Source organism: Aphanomyces astaci (assembly GCF_000520075.1).
Source record: "Aphanomyces astaci strain APO3 unplaced genomic scaffold supercont1.17, whole genome shotgun sequence".
NCBI lineage: Eukaryota > Oomycota > Saprolegniomycetes > Saprolegniales > Verrucalvaceae > Aphanomyces > Aphanomyces astaci.
The window spans coordinates 1,016,768-1,036,563 of record NW_009798280.1 but is presented as its reverse complement, the minus strand read 5'-3'; the positions used below and the strand labels follow the sequence as shown (position 1 = coordinate 1,036,563).

Sequence of the window (19,796 nt, the reverse complement as noted above, 5' to 3'; positions counted from 1 at the left end):
CAATTTATGACGAAAGAAGCGCTAATTTCGGCGATTAAAAGGGCTTGGAATAGCTTGTCACAATCCTACCTTAATAAGCTCATTGCATCAATGCCTAAGCGCTGCAGTGAAGTTGTGCTTGCACGTGGGGACAAGACGAAGTACTAGTAGCATAAAAGTGCTATAATCCTGGACATTTTTCTTTGAATTTGTTGAAATATGTAAGGTGGCTTTAAGTACCTGTCGCACCCCAAATTTGACTTCTGTCTATTTTTCGCGAAGTGTTCAATTTCATTCACTCCAACAGCCTGCATAGTAGCCCATGACCACCATTGCGATGATAACACAATCCGTTTGGGCGAATTGAACGCATAAACTGCTGATAGCACAGAAAAACAGGGTGGCTTTAAGTACATGGCGCGCACTGTACGTATTTCGTATGGCTGTGGAATTGCGTAAATGAGTGGCCCCATATCGCCAGCGGAATTGTCATATCTCCGCTCATTGAACTTCCAAGTTCTTAACTATCTACAAAAACTTCCCACACATACTTACTTGGTAACCTACAAGTGGGTCACGGTGCCCCCTTTTGACCAGCCTGTCACTGCCCGGCAACAAAGTGTGCCGCACACACGCTCATCGCTCGCCACGAACCCAACAGGAGCAAACGGACCGCTAATCAACCACACCACACGGATACATGGCGACAACCAGCCCCTCCCAGATGTCACACAGCTCCCACAACCGGCCGCTTACCTTTCCGATCACGACTGACCCATCCCACCCACACCTTCAAGGCGGCCAAAGGCTCATCCACACATAGCTCCCTTCCCGACATTTGGCGTCAACCCCAGCAAAACGCACTGGTGCCTCATCCGATCAGCCTCCCCATTTTTTCTGCACTTACCAATGCACCCATTATTGCCCACGATGGGACTTACCAAACTCCTATAACTACCATCCAACCACATGGGACACGTCACTCCCATCTTATCTCGTCTGCAGCCACTGCTTCCGCCTCCACGCACATCAATCCTCACGCAACCTATGCACAGACGCACGAGTCCACTGCCCACTCACACGGGTCCCACTATCACGCGATCTGCCCCCTCAACTGCAAAGTCCATGCCTACTCCTGCCTCAGCACCTGACCCACGTCCTTCATCTGCTGCACTACCACCAAACCAGAAGCGGCCCTGCGTCACGCTCTGGACCACCACATACCACCCCCACACCAACTGCCAAAGCCCCAGTCACGACACATTACACGGCCCACTTGTCCCCACCACCTGGATATCCCACTCCCTACTCCCATCCCATCAGATCCACCCAATCCCCCATTGGGCAGAAAAGCCCGCACCAACCAACGGATACATACCCACTGGGTACTCAACACTCGGCATCGTCCACAATGCAGTATGCTGGGCCCAAACTCGTCCAACTGTGCCCAACCCCACCGAGCGCACCATCCAAACAACTATTGAGGACACACTAACCTCACTGGCCCCAACACCACCTGGACAGGCCCACATCCATCCCACCCCCCACACTGGGCCTCGTACCCGCCCACCGCGGCCACCTGTCAAACACCACCACTTAGACATTGAACCAGACCTTGACTTTTCATACCCCTCTTTTCGCCTCCCGCCGACATAGCGATACCACAACAAGCGTTATCCGCCCACCCCGAAATACCAACCGAGCCCCTACGAACCGGCACAGACCGAGCACGGATTAGCTGGCCCAACCTTCGATGAAGATGACCTAGAGGAGTATGACACCACCACAGCCCTTCAATTTCCGGACATCCGCAACCTACACGACGATGGCCAGCCGATCATGTTCCGCACCATGCAACGTTACTGGGAACGTGACAAATACCTCTTCCAAGGCTTCACCGCTGACGATATCACTGAAGTGGAGCGCCATTGCGCCGATGCCAAAGTCCGTATACAGTTCTCCATCAACCTGTAGCTCCAACCTCCGGAAGAACATCTCAGCATACTCAACTACCGTCGAGAGATATAGGACGCCTGTCAGGAACGATTCGGCCTTACCTTTCGCGGCGGCCTCCTGGAACACAGCCAGCAGTTCCTCGGGGACCCCCTACAACGCACCATCCAGGCCTGGTCAGCACCACGTCGTGGCTATCTATTCCTCCGCGACATCTCTGTGGTTATGGTCTACCAACACGCTGGCGTGCTCGACAACGGGTTCTCTTTTCCACCAACTCGAATACCGCAATCCATCCAAACTCACCCCTGGGATCTCATGTGTGCCCTAAGAGCCCTTGGGGCAACTGACGCAATCGTTCAAACCCACGCCCGGATGTCCGGAACTCATGGCCCACGTGACCACTGGGCTGCCATAGGCTGTGTTACCTGGCCCTCGGAAGGCCAGTATCGCTTCCGCCTCGTCTTCCCCCAGCCAGAGCATGGCAGAATCTGTATACGCCAACTTACGTGGCTGGCCCCAACCGACTGGATTTGCCCCCCCTCCATGAAGCCCCTTCCCTTACGTGAACTCTGCTGGGACAACCCCGCATCCACATTCTTCCACCCGCAGACCACCAGTGCTGTCACGCTTGTGGATACCAAAGTCCGCATTGGTCGTCCCCCACAACTCACAACTATTACTGAGGACACCCTCGCCGCCCTCCGCGGCTCACGCCTCCCCACCCCAGACGTCGACATCACAGGTGACGGCTATGCCACCCTAACGTTCGACACCCCAGCGCCCATTGCCTTTCTCTGGTCCACCTCTGGCGCATTGCGACACCAGACTCTATATCCGTGACATTGCCGTCCACTTGCATAACCTCACTGGTCGCCCCCGCCCATCCGCTACACCGGTACAGTGCCGCGACTGTGGACGACCACCAGGACCAACCCTGTGACCGCTTCACCTATCTCGACCCACGGGATCGCGCCCGCAGCAAATCCCAGCACACATCCACCGCTCGCAGGGACATACGGAGCCCGGACACACACGCGCGCAGTACCAGTAGACACCGCCGCGCGGGATAATACCCCCGCTCCGCCTCCCAGCACTCCACCCCGGAGGACCACCCACCCCAGGCCTGGCAACTGCCCCTCCAGCGCCACCCGGCTCCGGTCCCCGGACCCAACACAGACTTCAGTATATACCTCCGACATGAGCTCTCCACATACGTGGACCAACGCATCGTATCGGCCACGACCACACTCCGACAGGAGGTTGAGTCCCTCCAGGCCGCCAAAGAAGCCCTCACCGCACTTGTGTCCGCCTCCAGCGCTGCCTTTTCCACACTGGATGCGCGCCTCATAGAGGAACGACACCTACGTGAAGCCGCGGAACTCCTCCAAGCGGAAGACAACCGCTTACGCACCAAAGCACACATCCGACTGAACACCGCAGTCGCACAACACGAGTCCCAACAGGCCGCCTTAGCCGCACGGCTCCCCTATTTCGAATCCGGTGTCCACACACTCCTGCAAGCCATGCAATCTATATCCCCCACATGTCCGTCTGGCAGGCCTCGGGCCTCTACCTGCCAACGCCCACCGCACCCATGCCACCCGTCACCGACTCCTCTGAGAACTTACTCGTCTCCGAGGAGGATGAACCAACAGCCCTTGGCCAAGGCCCCGACAATAAATGGACCCGGAGCCGGACGAACAGATGGCGTCAAACTAACCGCGGGGTGTCCGACCAGACCGACGACACCCCGGCAACGCCCCTAGTCTGGAACATGGTGGATCCTGAGCCTACTGCTCTGGTTCTCCTGCTATCCCCTTTGGCCGCTGCCACCCATTTGTTATCACCGCCACCGCCCCTACCACCATTACTCACACCACCGTTACACCCCGCCATTCCAGTCCTTACCTTCGGCCACCTGCCGGATCCGTACTCGTCAGACTCTAACAACTCCGAGCTCCTCGATGCCCGCACTGCGGACGCGCTACAGCCACCCCCGCCGAATGCCCCCGACACCATCTCCCCCCGAAAACGCCACCGCCGACGCACCTTGCGGATCCAGCGCCTTCCTCTCCCCCCACTGAGACCGACACAGCCAGACACCAACTCGATAACATGCTCCGGCGTGAATCCCTCAAAGAAGCCTACATTGGTGACCCAGGCAAGGCACCCCCACCTGATAGATAGCCTGCGTATTGCATCGACCAACATCAATAAAAACACGTATGGTAAACTGGGAGATGAGCTGGCCACCTGGTTCCATGCCAGCGCGCTGGACTTTCTCATCTCGCCGACTCCGACCTTCCCACACACAAGGCCACACAACTCTGGACCCCCACACCCAGTGGCTGCCTCACATCTCACCTTATGGCCATCAGTAACCACAGAGTCAGCATCCTGTATGATATGCTGGCACGCACGCATCGATGCCCGGCGTACATCCTACTTCCCTTCGGGTCGCAGTATCTCCATTTGTGTTCGCCTTGGAAAAGGCTCTCTCCTAACCCTCATCGGTACGTACTGCCAGGACCCGCCTGCGGCTCACCGCGAGGCAACCGACCAGGAATGGCAATGGCTTGCACAGGCCACCACACAGACCACAGGACACGGCACCCCCCATGCGGACGACGTAGTCCCGCAAGGTACCACCGACTGGCTTAAGGCGGCGGTCCAAAACCTCTATGATATCCTATACACCAGCGCCAAAATCAAGTGGGGGGGAACCAGCCAAACTCGGAAGGCCCTCAACAGGGCAGTGGCGATCCAACGCACCAACCGATGCACTGCACAGCTCCATCACCTGCTCCGCATCCATGAAGCCACAACCCCTATTATGGGGACCGAATATATCCGACTTGCCCACATGGTGGAATGGTACAAATGGATCCGCAATCCAAACCTTCTCCCATCCACGTGCTTGCACCGGTCTGACGCTATAGCGATCGGTGACTGGTGGACTGCCATGCCCACTGCACAGGCCAACACCTAAGACTGGGACTGCTGGCTACGCCAGGGCATCGCACGCTGGAAAAATGTATGTCGCAAACGACGCGACTGGCGTACCACCTGCATCCGATAAACCCGCGTGCAACAAAGAACCGCTTTGTTCCAAGGCCGCCAAACCCGGAAATGCCTCTGATCAGCACTCGGAGCACCCACTTCACCCATTCCCATCCAGAGTGTCATAATATCTCCTGCAGATGCCGCAGGACTCCGACTGCTTCTTGACAACTGGATCCCCCCCGCGAAAAATACTACCTCGGCACTTAGATACCAGCCTACACTTCGACCGCCTACAAGTCCCACACTTTGTCCGTGACTGGCTCCTCCATGATATGGATCGCCCAGACGTCGTCGCGCAGGCCTTCCAACCCCCCGCGGGCACCACATGGGACACCTATCAATACGATGAAGCTATGCAAGCACGCTGCGACCACAGTCTCCGTACGAGAGTGCCCCCAGGTTATGGGGGTGTCTGCCCCGGTGTGCATTCGTGAACGGGAACGAACCATCATCAACCTGATCTTACGCACTGGCCTATTCCCCCGATCCTCGGACGCAAACAGATGATATACCTCGCCAAATCGGCCACTGCCCACGGCGTTGTACACCTCAACCCTGGCCTTCCTCCTTGGCGCCACATCACTGTTCAGAATTTTTACCGTTATACGGGATTACATCTCCCCCTGCTTACCCAATCAGGAGATGCAAAACGGATTTCAGTGGGACCGCACTGTCCAAGCTGTAGCCGTGCTCACCTCACTCCTCATCGAACGCGCAGAACGCCGGCAGGAAGAGCTCTTCCTTATATCCAAGGATTGCTTAAAATGCTTCGATCGCATCCTAGGCTGGGTCATGGAGTACATACGCCGACGATCTCATTCGCCACTACGTATGCGGCTGCGGTGGAAGGTCCTCCTGACAAGACTTCTGCGAGACAAGACGAGACGGCTGCGTTGGTTGATAGGCGACGCGGCAAACAAGGAAAGATGACGAAGGTGTCGAAGCGCATATGGGTGCCGCGTGGCGGGCCCGCGGGTCGGCCTGTGGCAAGTGAAAATCCGGTCATCCGGCCGGACGGTGAAGAGAAAAAAGAACAAACGGACGACCCGAGCAGTTGGTTCGTGGCGTGAATTTTTGGGATTGCCAGATCGGACACGAAATACGGAGTCGGTAGAGTTGCCGGTTCCGCGTGAAGACCCTCGAATGGGTCGAGAAGAGACGCGTACGGACGGTGTTGAAGTGAAGACCCGGTGGAAAGTCCTGCGGTCGGTGAAGAATTTGTGCGAGAAGACTCGACGGTAGCACGGAGTCAGGGAACGGTTACGTTGGGTAGAGGAGAAGGCTGTACGTATACAAAAAGGTGTGAAAAGCCCGCGGGGATGCAGGCTCAGGGTGAAGTTCAGCGTTCAGAGAAGGAACACAGGGTAGGTAAACTTGACCACGCGACAGTCGGATTGGCAGAATTGCTGATTTCGCGGACGATACTGGCGGGATTGCCAGTTCCGCGTGGCGCGACGAAGGATGGCGACACTGTGGAGTTACAGCGAGCGACGTGGCCAGAGTTGCCCGTCCCGTGTGACGGTACAATCGAATCTTGCCGTCTGGTGCTGACAACATCAGCAGACGCGATCGGTGAGCTTGTGTTCGTCGATTTTGACACGACACTCGACCCAGTCGTAGAGGGACGGATGGAGTCTGTTGTGTGCGGAAGTGCATCCGAGGCCTTGAGCAAACTGGTCGGCATTCCTGACGCCCACGATGATGTGGTAGGATATCGTACGGACCTTACGGCAGCTGTGGAGACTGTGTTCGCTCCGTACGGGATTGCCAAAGTCCCTCCGAATCAACTGGAAGTCGTTGTAGAGCCCGTGTTCACTCCAACCCAGATAGAAAACATCATCACAGGCGATTTTCCGGGAATCGTCAAGGTCTGCACGTTGACATAGAAGAACGGATGTTGCCGTTGACCAAAGCGGACGTTGCGAACCAAGTCCGAAAAATCGGTGACCTGGCGCGCAAACCCGACACATCAAGAAATCGCGGAAGTGATCATTCATGCAATCAAGCGCAAACTTACAGACGCAGACTCAACTTTTGGAATCACCTGCGGATTTGGATGATCCTAAGCGTTGGCTTCAGTGGTTCGCGAACGCTCTAGTTACGTGTGAAGAGTCTCGTTGTTCTAATCGCAATTTCAACGACGAACGTACGGCGCTTGTGGCGACTACGCACTGGGCCAGATTCCAACGCAAATACCTTCGGGTGGACGAAATACCGAGCGTAGGTCCTCTTGTCGAGTCGGTGGCTGGTCGGACGGTGAAGGTGGACGCTTACGTCAGGCTGTCGTGGCTACGGTGGGTTTTCGTCCACAGCCCACGAAACAAGTTTGGTTCTACGGCCGAGCGGCGTACGTATTTGAAGCGCTCGGGGTTACGGCGTCGATAACGTTGACGGATTTGGAGTCTACGAGACGCCCTGGCGAAGTTTGGCGTCTCAACTGGCATTTTTTCTCGCTTCGACGTGAATTGACTCGGCTGGCGTTTCACCACCTAGTCCACTTCGCAGAGAAGGCGTCGTCGTGTGTGTCCGCGATGCAGCGTCATACAGTAGGCATACGCTGGTGTGCTCGGTAACGGCTAGTCGGATTCCACCTGCACCCGATCCGACGTCCGGACACATGAACCCCTTACTTGACACAGATCCCTTGTTCATACCGAGTGTGGATGATGAAAAGATGCGGCGCCATCGTAACGGTTGGTGAGTGACCACAATAGTGAGTTGTACGCGGTGAAGGAAGACGACGTGGTGGTTCCGAAACGGTTGATCTACCACGTGGGTAGTGACAACTTGGTGCCCCTTAAGGTTGTTTCGCTCAATTGCGCGAAGATGTCCGCATTGATCGATAGCGGGGCGTCGAGACCGTTGGTACGACTGAAGACGGCGGAACGGTACGAATGGGACGTTGACTGCGACGTCGCACTGGACAAGTTGAAGTGAGCATTGTCAAGTCCCCCGATTTTGGCGTACCCAGACTTCGAGCTTCCGTTCATCGTGTATGTGGACGGGTGCTCCATTGCCGTTGGAACCGTCTGGATGCAGAAGCAGAACGGCCGAGAGCGGGCGATTGCTTACGCTAGCCAGGTGGTTGAACCAAACCCAGAAACGTTGGATCAGCAAGAAGGACGGCACTTCAGAAATTGAATACTACGGGATTGTCTTGGCTACGAGCAAGTTCCGTGAGTATTTGGATCATCGTCGCTATACGTTGTTCACGGATCATTCAGCGTTGGCTTGGTCCCATTCAGCGTTGGCTTGGTTGTCCAAGTCTGGATCAAACTCAACCAACGCTACGCTGGCTCGTTGGGTCTCCCACTTGCAGAGTTTACGTTCACTGTGACGCATCGACCGGGAGTAAGCATAGGTTGTGCGGATGGGCTATCGAGACTATAGATATCCGTAATCTCCCAGGAACCGACGGGTGCGGACTGTACGGAGTTGGCAACAGTTGGTACGGAAGGTCTGGCGACTCAGTCAGAAGGTGCGGAAGGCACCCATGTTTCCACGACCCGTATGATGGTAGCTACTCGTGTCAAGCCGAACTGACCGTATCGGACGAGACAGTCCGTACATAAAACACGCCGTATGAGAGCTGATACTGACCTGTGCGAGGCGGATACGATGCGCACGGCGCCAACAGATACGGACCCGGAAGAAACGCTTATGGAGCGTATGGGGTTGGACGTTTTAAGTCCGGAAGTTACGGCAACGGGCCGGCGACATACGGAGCAGTACGGCCGGGGCTTATTACGTACGGAAAGAGCTACGGGAATGTACGATGGTCCAAGTGAACAAGGAGAAACGGAGCCCGAGAGGGGTGAAGAAACGGACCTTCCACTCCTGGAAGCGGACCGTACCGGTATTGTCGACCTAAGTCTGGAAGTCCCCCATGTATCGATAGTCCCTTGGACAACTCGTACAATGTGCCTTCCGATCTTCTCACGGAAGAACAAGCCAAGGATACGTTCATACGGGTAATAAAGGCGTACCTGTTGGAGGAAGCCGTTCCGTTTGATCGAGACGCGATCAAACCATCGTGTACCGACGGGCGATTATCAAGTCACCTCTGCGCAATGCTGTGACGACTTTGGTGTCCGTGATTCCCCTTTCTCTCATTCGTGTTGGAATTGTGTCATGATTCAGCCTTGTCGCGTCATTTTGGTGTGATACGGACTACGGAGAGAGTCAGGCGAGTGGGCTACTGGAAAGGGTGGCGCGAAGATGTGGCAGAGTATTGTCGGCTGTGCGTTCACTGCGGTGCTTCTAAAGGGTCCACACCGTGGAGAAACGGAAAGCTCCAGCGCATGCCGGTGTACAGATTGAAGGGTCCGTTCAGCATGGTGGTTGTTGACGCGTTGGGTCCGTTCCCTCCGACTGCGAATGGGAACAAGTTTGTCCAGATAATCGTCGCCTACTTCACACGCTGGCCGTAGGCATTTGCAGTTCCGAATTTTAAGTCGTCGACGTCCGTGTGTTCGTAGGCGAGGGCGTGTGCAGATACGGGTACTGTCGGATCGAGGTACCAACTTTGTTTCCCAGTTGGCCCACTCAATATATTAAACGTTGGGAATCGAGAAGATGGCGAGCGCCCCAGGACATCAGCAGGGTCAAGGGCTGATTGAGCGTTTCAACCACACCATAGCTACGATGCTGAAGATGATAGTGAGCTCGGTACTGACGGATTAGGATGTGTACTTACCTCGCCTGTTGTTCGCGTATCGTACGGCCTACCAGTCGACGCTCGGCGTCTTTCCGGTTTTCTGTTTGTTTGGACTCGACCCGATCCAGCCGTTGGACATCGTGTTTACAAATCAGGACACACCATGGAAGTTGGATGACCTTCCTCAGTGGCGATGGAAGCAGTTTGCATGGTTCCAGGAAACATGACGATTGGTGGAATCCCAATTGGTCAGAACCGTTCGGCTACAGCGACGGACGAACAAAGCAAGCGGATTATCAACCTGCGGACTCCGTATGGTTGCATCAGTACTTTCGCAAGTCAACGGATGAGAACGATAAACCCATCAAGAAGCTCGCTTGCTATTGGTACGGTCCGTACCGTATCCATTCTCGTCAAGGTGAGAATACGTTCCGTATCTACCTTCCATCTCATCCGGACTGGGTGGTGCCCATCAACGTGGACCGATTGAACAAATTCCACGGGTATTGGTCTCGTGCGAAGGATGTCGACATACCAGAACGGTTGCTGCGCCGCACGCCATCGGATAACGACCGGAGCCCAGCGTTCGACGAGGGCGATCAGAACGACGCGTGGCTTGCCTCTGAGTTGTTGCCGGAAAGCAGCTTTGCAGGGCGAGTCGATTCCCTGACGGAGACTTAGCGTACACGAACCTGGAATCCCCGATATCGAAGGTCTCGGACAAACGGAAACGTCCGAACGCTGAGCCTGAGTACCTCGTGGAACACGCAGGTGGTCTTTGTTATTGCGCCACGTTCGAGATTGACCGATTACGCCTCGTTTATTACTGTTCTCGGCGTCAGCCTCGTGTCGACTACACGTGCGTGAGTGTGTGTAGCCGATGACCAACATCCGTGTCCGGATGTGCATGATGGTTGCGCAACCAAGTTATTCAGTGGCTCAGGTGGACTGTAGCAGATGATTGGTTGTGAGGAAGAACTTAGACATGATTGATAATGAAGATCACTTTTGGATTTGTCATCGAGGTCACCGTTGTGAACACGGTAACCGTCGGTTGTGAACACCGGCGCAAGACAACAAAGAATTCTTTAGCTGTCTTTAGACACGCTAGCATCTGAACGCATGGAAGACCTCTCGAGTGGGAACGACCGTGCCATGAACGTAGAGCTCCCTGGCAGCGACCACGATGAAGAACGCGAAGATCGATCCCGTTCGGATCGCTCCGCAAGTCCGACGGCCGGATCTGCATTCCAAGGCCGTTTCCAAGACCACGGAAGGCCGCGGAGCCAAGAGACGGTGCGGCGACTGTTTCGATCACCCCAAGGACGCCAACAGTCGGTGGCAGTGGACGAGTCATGGACGTACGGACGGCCGACCGGTCCAGCGCCTGACAGCACGGCGCCTACGGATGTCCCGCCCGCGGAGAAGGAAGACGTGGCATGGGCCAGACGGATGTGTACCTGCACAACGCTCCGGCCCTCCCGAAACATCCGAAGTTCAAGGGATCGACCAAGGAGGAACGCCGTACGTTTATGGCCGCGTACAACTTGTACATCAGCCAGACAACGGCCCTTACCGTCAATGGGACTAAACCGTTCGTCATGCCGGTGAACGCATGCATCGATCCAGCTAGCAAGCAACGTATTGCTGAGTGGGATATGGGTAAGGGCCCGTATGAAGTGACTGACTGTGAAGCCGAATGGGTTGCGTGGTTCCGGCAAGGTTACGACGTCGACCCACAGGCGCTGGACACGCTCAAGAAACGGATCAAGGCGGCTGTCGTGTTTGACATGTCCGTACAAGATGCCGACTCACGTATTGGGAAGATGTTTGATGGACTGGCAGCCGCCATCCGTCGCGACCGTCAGGAATGGGTGATCAAGGAAGAAAGCCCAGCGATCGTCAAGATCATTACGGACGCGGTCAAGCCGGTGTCGCTCTATCGTGCCGTGACTGAGCAGATGGCGTTGACACGCAACAAGCCGTTGAAGAAGGGCGTGTACCGTTTCGTACGGTGATTGCCGGAGTACCCGATCGGGCACGAACGGTTCGTCGGTTACGAAGAAGATACGACGCCAGCTGCGAAGCCGGATCCGCCCAAGACGAACCAAGGCGGTACACACGGACTCCGTACGGCTCCGACTCAGTCGACACCACGGGCACCAGCGACAGCGACGACGCCCCAGGCACCACCTGGGCTGACGTCAGCGAACGGCTGTCTGAAGTGCAAGTCTACGAGCCATCGCGTACGGGAGTGCCCGGGTATCACCGAAGAGGAAGCAGTGAAGCTCCTCAAGGCACACGGACGAACCCTCGGCCGTGGACGGAGCGACGGTGATCGTGGACGAAGGGATGGTGGACGTGGAAATGGACACCGTATGGCAGCGGGTGCTGCGCCAGAGATCACAACCATGGAACCGTTTTCCCTACGGCCGTACGGAGCGGACAGTCGACCGGTCGTCGTGACCAAGCAAGTCCGTTTTCGGAAGACCGGATGTGGACCCTTGATGTTGCGCGGGTTGCGCGTATGGGTCGACGAAGCTGTGGCGAGCGTGGAACTGACCTTAGGCCTGCCGGTCATGCAGAAGCTGGGTTACAGCGACAAGACATTGCTCGAGAACGCTCGTCGTAAGCAAGCGGAATGGGACTTTACCGACCAGTCGATCGCGACGCCCGGTGAGGCGATGCATCGAACCCTCCGTATGGAAGAGACGTTGGTGGACGACATCGACGACGACGAAGGGATGTGTTGCGCGACTCCAGACAGGGGTACGGACCCGTACCCCACAGACGACGGGCAAGTCGACGACGATCCGGTCCGTACGGTGCTGATGAGCAAAGTTGCCGACGCCGCTTCCCAGGGCATGGATGAAGAGTCCGTACGGCGCTTACAAGACGTACTGGTGGAGTTCAAGGACGTATTCCGTGTGAAGTTCGGTCGGGATCCTCCGGTCAAGGGGTGCCGTTGAAGGTGCAACTGAAGCCCGGATCCGTTCCAGTGAAGTCAGGACTTCGGCGTTACCCACCAACTCATGTGGCGTACTTGGAGAAGCACGTACGTGAGCTTGAAGAAGCCGGTTTGGTGTACCGTAACTCTCGGTCACGTTAGGTCGCCCGTATCGTCCCGATCCGGGCGACCTACGGATGACGATCGACGCAAGACCGATCAACGCATGTGCGGAGACGAAGCCATGGCCGATGCCCAACTTAGAAGTTGCGATGTCCGTACTGCAAGGCTCTACGATGTACTTCACTCTGGACTGGATGAAGGGTTATTGGCAATTGCCCTTACACCCTGACTCCCAGGAGCACTACTCTTTCATGAAGCCGGTCGGGGTTGTCACTCCAACGCGGGTGCTGATGGGCCAGTCGGATGCGGTGGCGTACTGTCAAGGCGTTGTGGACGAGCTGTTCGGAGACATGCTCATGCACGGTCTGCTCGGTTGGCTCGACGACCTGCTGGGATACGCCGAGAATATGGACGACTTGCTACATTTGCTCCGTCAAGTACTGACCGTATGCCAGACGTACGGTCTCAAGTTGCATCCGGGCAAGTGTTCGTTCTTCACGACGAAGACCGTATGGTGCGGAAAGGAGATCTCAGCGGACGGCGTGGCGCATGCTCCGGGTCGAGTGCTAGGCCTTTGCGATTTGGAGCCGCCACAGACGGCCGCGGACCTCCAACGGTTCCTGTGTGCTACGAACTGGATACGTGCGAACATCACTCATTATACGGAGCTGGTGGCCCCGTTGACGAAACTTATGGACATCTCGGCCAAAGCAGCCGACTCCCGTAAGAAGACCGCGTTGACCCGTGTGGCGTTGAGTTCCGTCGGTTGGTGTGACGATCATCAGGCGTGTTTCAACCGTATCAAGTCGACATTGAAATCTATGGTGCCTTTGACCCACCCAGATCCGGATCGTATGGTTTGCCTCAATGCGGACGCGAGCGAAGGATATTGGGGGGCGATGGCGACTCAAGTACCGGTCGAGGAGCTTGCTTTGGCGGCGATCGACCAGCGGCACGAGCCGTTGGCATTTCTGAATGGAGCGTTCCGTGGCGCGAGCGAACCGTGTCATATAGTGGAGAAGGAGGCGTTTGCGGTGGTGGAGTCCTGCAAGCGACTTGAGTACCTCCTCATACGGCCAGGCGGGTTCTGTCTGTTTACGGATCACCGTAATCTCGTGTACATGTTCAACCCGTTGGGGTCGAACTCCAACATGGCCAAGTATCAGGCGCACAAGCTTCAACGTTGGGCGCTGACGATGACTACGTTCCCCTACGTGGTGGAATGTGTGGCCGGCGAAGACAACTTATGGGCCGATCTGCTCAGTCGTTGGGGAAGTGTTCCAATGGAGGCTTATGGCGCCCGTATGCAGAAGTTGGCACTGGTCTCGTCTTTACGTACGGACACGTTCTTATGGCCTACGGCGGACCGTATTACGGAGCTGCAACGGGCTCATACGGACTGCGAACGGTGCGCGACCTGGAGTCCGGAGAAGAAGTGTCTCCAACCGGCGTATGGCAAGATATGAATCCCAGATGACGCGGTGGACATGCAAACCCGTATCCGCGTCGCTCATGCCGGCGTGGCCGGACACCGACGAGTTCAGGCGACTACGGAGTTCGTATCGGAAGTTTTCGAGTGGACGACCTTGAAGATGGACGTCAAAAAATTTGTCACGGCGTGCCTCCATTGCATGGTCGTGGATGGTGAGTCCGTACCCCGTCCGTGGGGCGAGGCGTTGCACGCGACGAAGCCCAACGAGTTGATTCACTTCGACTGGGTGTCCTTTGCTGAAGCGGCGGACGGACTGAAGAACGTCTTGGTGATGAAAGACGACATGAGCGGGTTTGTCCGTCTGCACGCAAGCGCGACGGCTACGGCGGTCGTAACGGCCGCTGCTCTTATGGAATGGTTCGGTCTGTTTGGTGTGGTGAAGACTTGGGTGTCGGCCTGCGGGTCCCATTTCAAGAACGAGATGGTGAGCACCATCGGCCGCATGTTCGGCGTGCACTAATATTTTGTTACCCCGCACTGCCCTTGGGCGAACGGAACCGTGGAAGTTGTGAACCGCATCATCGTACGGACGTTGAAAACACTGTGCAGAGAGATGCGGCTGCAACCCATGGAGTGGCCGAAAGCCCTGCCACTTGTCCAGTCCGCCCTGAACCAGCAACCTGCGGACCGTATGGGCGGAATTGCACCAATAACGGCGTTTACCGGCCTACAAGCGACCCCGCCATTGTCTGGCCTTGTCCGTGCGGAAGGTGCGGAAGTCGCCACGATTGATTGGATTCAGTCTGAAGCCAAGCGACATGTGGTGGGCCTTGCGAACGCCTTGTCTGTGATGCACAAGCAAGTGACTGAAACGGCTGCGGGCAAGCGAAACAAGGCCCGTATCCAGCGGAAGGGAAAATCGTACGGTCAAGTTGGCAAACTTCGCGCTGGGCGACTTCGTCGTGGTGGCCCGTGCCTTGAAACACCCTGGCAAGCTGACACTGCGTTGGAAGAGTCCGTATCGTGTGGTCAAGGTGGTTTCCGACCACCTCATGGAGGTCCAACAGTTGGTCCCACCGGACGCGATCGTCCTGCACCATGCCAGTCGACTGTGTATGTACTACGAGGGCGGCCTTGAAGTCGACGAAGACCTGAAGGCGCAGATTGCGTTTGGAGATGAAAGGTTCTTCGTCGAGGCCGTACAAGACCTACGCATGCACGATACGGTCTGGAAATTGAAGATCAAGTGGTACGGCTTGGAGGATTTGGAGTGCACATGGGAGCCAGCCCTTTCGATCTATGAAGACGTGCCCATAGTTTTCCGTTGTTGGACCAAGGACCGCATGAATGAAGACGGCGAAAGTGAAATGGTTGAAGACATCGAGCGTGCGTGCGGCCATCCCTTGTTGGGGGGAAGTGTTCTCGGCGTCAGCCTCGTGTCGACTACACGTGCGTGAGTGTGTGTAGCCGATGACCAACATCCGTGATTTGTGCAAGCATGACCCAGCTTGTCGTCGGCGAACTGTTTCCGTACACCATGGGCAGTTCTTGTCGACAAAAGTTCTCGTAGTGGCGGCCAAACTCGCTAGCATGGAGGAGGCGTCGAGGTTCCAACTCTTGAGCTTACACTGGACTGCTGGGTGCGCGTTGCGACGTAGGCCGCTGTCGCCCCCAGGTCGTGCGTATACACGACGCTGCCGGGTTCGCTTGGATGCGGCACGGACGGAACGTCGGGCCACAAACGTACCGATTCTTTGAGCCAATAGTCGGCGACGATATGATTCCGCTTGGGATCCTCTGCGAGAATGACGCACGGCGTTGGCGGCTTCAACGTGAGGATCGGCCAGGCAGGATGAGGGAAGCACAAGAAGTGGACGAGGCTGTTACCGTAGTCCGTATTGCCCATCAACAACTGCAGCTCGGCGTACAAGTATACCACCTGGTGGATAAAGGAGTCCAACTGGTTCGTTGAATACGGAAATACGTCCGCTCCCACAGTTTTTATCCGTACAGACGCCAAAACTTACGGACGGCATCATTGAAACGAGTCACGTGCGGTGCGTTGGGACCATCTCAGTCGGGCAATATGGATCCGACCGGGAGGTATCGCATCCATTTTTTTTGTGCAGTTGTCCGGCTCTCTTCATCGACAGCTGTCTTCGACGAACCAAGAGATTTGCCTTTGGTTACAGTGATGCTCGTCGTCACGGAAGGTATGTCTTGCCCTTCCACGACGGCTCCGTCTTTCGCTGTCATGGCCGATCATCCTTCGTTGGCATAGCGGCGTATGCGATGACCAGTAGTAATGGTATGGGCGGTAACGCCGAAAGCGTTGGTACGGCCAGCAGAGACGTAGTAATTCGTGTTGGTGGCACCGTAGCCATCACATACACTCCTCTGGACTGACGGATCCGTTGCACGGCTTCACCGACGGAAAGTGACTTGTCGCATCCCGCCTCGAAAACGTTGACCAGAAGCTCCAGTTTTCAGGATTCACGAAAGTGATTTGCTTATTCGTCCAGTTTCAAAACGGACGAACGGAACGTATGCGTATCTCGCGATGCCGTTCATGTTCAAACACCTTGCGTTCGAAGGCTAGACTGCACATGCGTTTGCGCATGCGGTCGAAGGCCTTTTGGATCTCGGCATATACTCGCTCGTAGGCACGCACGAGCTGGCCAAGTGTCTCGTTCTCTTGTCTGGCCCGCTTTAAGTCCTCGTCTAGTAAAATCAGGAGTATGGCCTGAAGTCCGGAAGAATGTGAGAGAATTGGCCACTCAACGTTGGTAATGGATGACGTACGTCCGGTTACGTAAGTATCCGTATCTCAAGCTGTACTGACTGTAAAGTGACCATCCAAGATTTCGACGTTAGAAGGTAAACAACGCAATAATGGTATTTCCTCTAAACACCCCATGTGTTTGCCGTTGTTCCTGTACATGTTTCGACCACATCATCGCGATCCGTACAGAGACTGCGTCGTTCCCCCAGTAGATTACTAAACCAGATACAGCCTTCTATTGGAAAAGTGTTCCAAGGCCAGGATTGAGCAGGGCGTCTCACTGATATAAGCACTGCCGTAGCAGTTGCGAATAAAACTCTTAAGCGTGATTGAACTGAAACTACATCGGAGAATTTTGAAAACATCGGCAAATTTCCGAAGTACCCTAGTTCCTGATGAAATAGGTGGCCATTCGGGTATTTGCCTCGAGCGTCCAGTTCTTTGAATAAAAATAAGCCTATAGGAGGAATAAAAAATGAGTTAAAAAATTAGGTCATATAGGTAAAAAGACAGTGTAAAGGATAAATAACGGTTGTAAACAGTTACAAAAGGGTGAAAGGCTCCAAATACCCACCTTTTAACTTTTTTTGTTATTTTAATATTCATTTTAAACCCCCTTAGCGAACCGTTTAACGGTATAAACTAATTTATATCTTGTTTCATAACCGTTTACTACCTTCACACCCACAAAACAAAATCATGAATCAATTTTGTTATTGAGACAAAAAGGGTTGAGCACCATGGAATCGACTGCGACTCAATGCAAGTAGTCGAGTACGACGAAGTCGTGAGTTGCGCTAGCTCTCCGCACGTTTCGCTGCCATACACTCACCATAGACTCGTAGCGAGCTAGCACGGAGCGATACCAAAACCAATCAGCTTCGCGCAAAGGCATTAACGAAATATGGTAGCTCGTCAAAGCAAACGTGAGTGGTTGAATATTGTCATAGTACTTGGGGTTCCACGTGAACGTCGCATAGGACACCTTCCACAAGCTGCAAACTCGCCCGAAGAAGTTCTCAACGATCACTCGGTCCGGTGACACCCGGCGGTTTCGCACAACACCTTCCGCGTCGAGAATTCCACGAGGAGAGTTTTTCTTTGGGGAAAGACCCGTATGTCAGCCATGGCTCCGTAGTACCCCTAGTCCACACACAAGGGCACCCCACATCGATGGATTAGAATCCACTTGCTCCCCATGGTCAACGATGTTCAGTTCTTGATCCGCCTACTTCAGCGTTTTTTAGTGCTGCTCTATCGAATCGAATGAATGTCAAGTCGGCTACGGTTCCACGGTGTGCCTCGTTCATATCCACCATCAATCCTTGAGGATACACATATGCTTCAATCTTAAGACCATACATCTTGTGCTTCGCGCTGAAGTATAGCTTTGCCTCATCATGTCGACCAGACAGACGCTCAGAAGGCTGGAACTAGACATTTGTAGCTTAGAGAGCGTACGGATAGTTGATAAAGGAACCGCTGTTCGCGCACAACTAGGACATCCTGGGCAACTTGACAAATTCGACCACGAAAACAGTGACCACGATGTCTATCACCCAAAGAACCAGCTTCTGGAATGTTGTTGCGCGGAAGCCAAAGTCCTTCGCGTGCTTCTCCCAGGAGTTCTAGTGCTTAAGCACGGCCAACGTCATGAACAGCCCGTCCCTCGGCGACGTCTTGGACTTGGAGCCACGTCCATCGTGCCACCGAGCTTGAGAGAAAGCTCAACGTCCTCCCACAGTACGTTAAATTCACGGCGCGTGAAGTTCTTCAGTACACGCACACAAACTTCGTCAGAGTCCACAAGGACTAAGGAAGTCGTCCACGCCGTCGCAGTTGTCAACCACCTCCGAGTAGTCCTCGAGGCATTAGCCCAGGAAGACCTGGTCAGAGGTGAATGATGCTGCATTTGATGTTTAACTTTCCGCGCCTAAATCTACTTGGCGGCAGCCAATCAGAAGGATTTAAATTTTGTAATGCCTTACATTATCATTATTGACGTGGCTTTCACATGTCTGAAAAATTTGAACAGTTTTTTGGAAGCAAGTATGATTTCTGCTGAGTACCGGTATTTCATGGTTTGATAAGTTCAATAGATCCACGCTGCATCGATAATCAAATCATGCAAGTATCTGATTCTTTCCTCGTTATCTGATTTGGGGCCTAGTACACACGGCTGCTCCTGTGACTACCCCAACGGCCCCAGGCATTACCACAGCGGCTCCTGGAATTTCCAGCAAGCCTCCTTGTACAACGAAGAAGCCTTGCAAGACGACTACATCATCAATTGGGGCATCGACGGCATCTTTGCGCACGACCAGTTCTCCATCAGGCACTGGTTCCTAAGTCGTGTGTTAGATGTTGTGATTAATACATACATTTTTCTTTGAAAACTGGCGCTTTGGGTGCTGGCAGCTACATAAACTGAAATCGTCCTGACAATTACGATCGTTGTGTCTGCCATCACACCGGCTACGAATGCCATGTCGATTATTACCCGAGTGCTCAACCGCTGCTCTTTGCACAATACTACGGCTCCAATCCGTTCAACGTGTAACATCGCTAAATGGATCGCAATTAACTGTTAGTAGTTCATAAAGTAGTGAAAACGACGCAAAAGGTAGAAAGTATAGCCAACACCATTTTTGTTGAGGTAAAATGTGGTGATGGTTTGACCAGTTCTTGTCCCCATTCTACTCGAATGAAATGAGTGGCTGCGATGGATCGGACTTTGGCTACCTAGATCAAGCTGACATCTGTTGTCAGGCTGAAACTTGGTCGCCCCGAACGTTACAGCTCATCCAAGATGCAGTCGTACAGAACGTAATGTTCACCCTTATTTAGCTCAGCGGTT

At 54.7% G+C, this 19,796-nt stretch overlaps 6 protein-coding genes across 6 annotated transcripts; 4 read left to right on the top strand and 2 right to left on the bottom strand.

The window, feature by feature from the left end:
- Positions 1–948: 948 nt before the first annotated feature.
- Positions 949–1,635, top strand: H257_08147 (hypothetical protein; the record flags this gene model as incomplete). The annotated part of the gene is made up of 1 exon (XM_009833935.1): positions 949–1,635. One exon carries the CDS (start codon positions 949–951, stop codon positions 1,633–1,635), a length of 687 nt encoding a protein of 228 aa, XP_009832237.1.
- A 159-nt stretch (positions 1,636–1,794) lies between these two features.
- Positions 1,795–2,415, bottom strand: H257_08146 (hypothetical protein; the record flags this gene model as incomplete). The annotated part of the gene is made up of 3 exons (XM_009833934.1): positions 1,795–2,085; positions 2,167–2,240; positions 2,298–2,415. The coding sequence occupies 3 exons, from the start codon at positions 2,413–2,415 to the stop codon at positions 1,795–1,797; spliced, it is 483 nt and encodes a 160-aa protein (XP_009832236.1).
- Positions 2,416–2,478: 63 nt separating this feature from the next.
- On the top strand, positions 2,479–4,924 carry H257_08145 (hypothetical protein; the record flags this gene model as incomplete). The annotated part of the gene is made up of 4 exons (XM_009833933.1): positions 2,479–2,732; positions 2,862–3,117; positions 3,192–3,437; positions 3,494–4,924. The coding sequence occupies 4 exons, from the start codon at positions 2,479–2,481 to the stop codon at positions 4,922–4,924; spliced, it is 2,187 nt and encodes a 728-aa protein (XP_009832235.1).
- A 716-nt stretch (positions 4,925–5,640) lies between these two features.
- On the top strand, positions 5,641–10,336 carry H257_08144 (hypothetical protein; the record flags this gene model as incomplete). The annotated part of the gene is made up of 17 exons (XM_009833932.1): positions 5,641–5,795; positions 5,903–6,051; positions 6,113–6,236; positions 6,299–6,519; positions 6,562–6,866; positions 7,278–7,567; positions 7,713–7,886; positions 7,947–8,102; positions 8,223–8,359; positions 8,407–8,446; positions 8,519–8,558; positions 8,608–8,768; positions 8,897–9,031; positions 9,185–9,424; positions 9,477–9,498; positions 9,682–9,866; positions 9,925–10,336. 17 exons carry the CDS (start codon positions 5,641–5,643, stop codon positions 10,334–10,336), a joined length of 2,946 nt encoding a protein of 981 aa, XP_009832234.1.
- Positions 10,337–10,841: 505 nt separating this feature from the next.
- H257_08143 (hypothetical protein) lies at positions 10,842–11,993 on the top strand (the record flags this gene model as incomplete). Its single annotated transcript, XM_009833931.1, has 3 exons — positions 10,842–11,016; positions 11,084–11,654; positions 11,720–11,993. The coding sequence occupies 3 exons, from the start codon at positions 10,842–10,844 to the stop codon at positions 11,991–11,993; spliced, it is 1,020 nt and encodes a 339-aa protein (XP_009832233.1).
- Positions 11,994–15,742: 3,749 nt separating this feature from the next.
- H257_08142 (hypothetical protein) lies at positions 15,743–16,196 on the bottom strand (the record flags this gene model as incomplete). Its single annotated transcript, XM_009833930.1, has 2 exons — positions 15,743–16,096; positions 16,185–16,196. 2 exons carry the CDS (start codon positions 16,194–16,196, stop codon positions 15,743–15,745), a joined length of 366 nt encoding a protein of 121 aa, XP_009832232.1.
- Between the last annotated feature and the right edge of the window lie 3,600 nt (positions 16,197–19,796).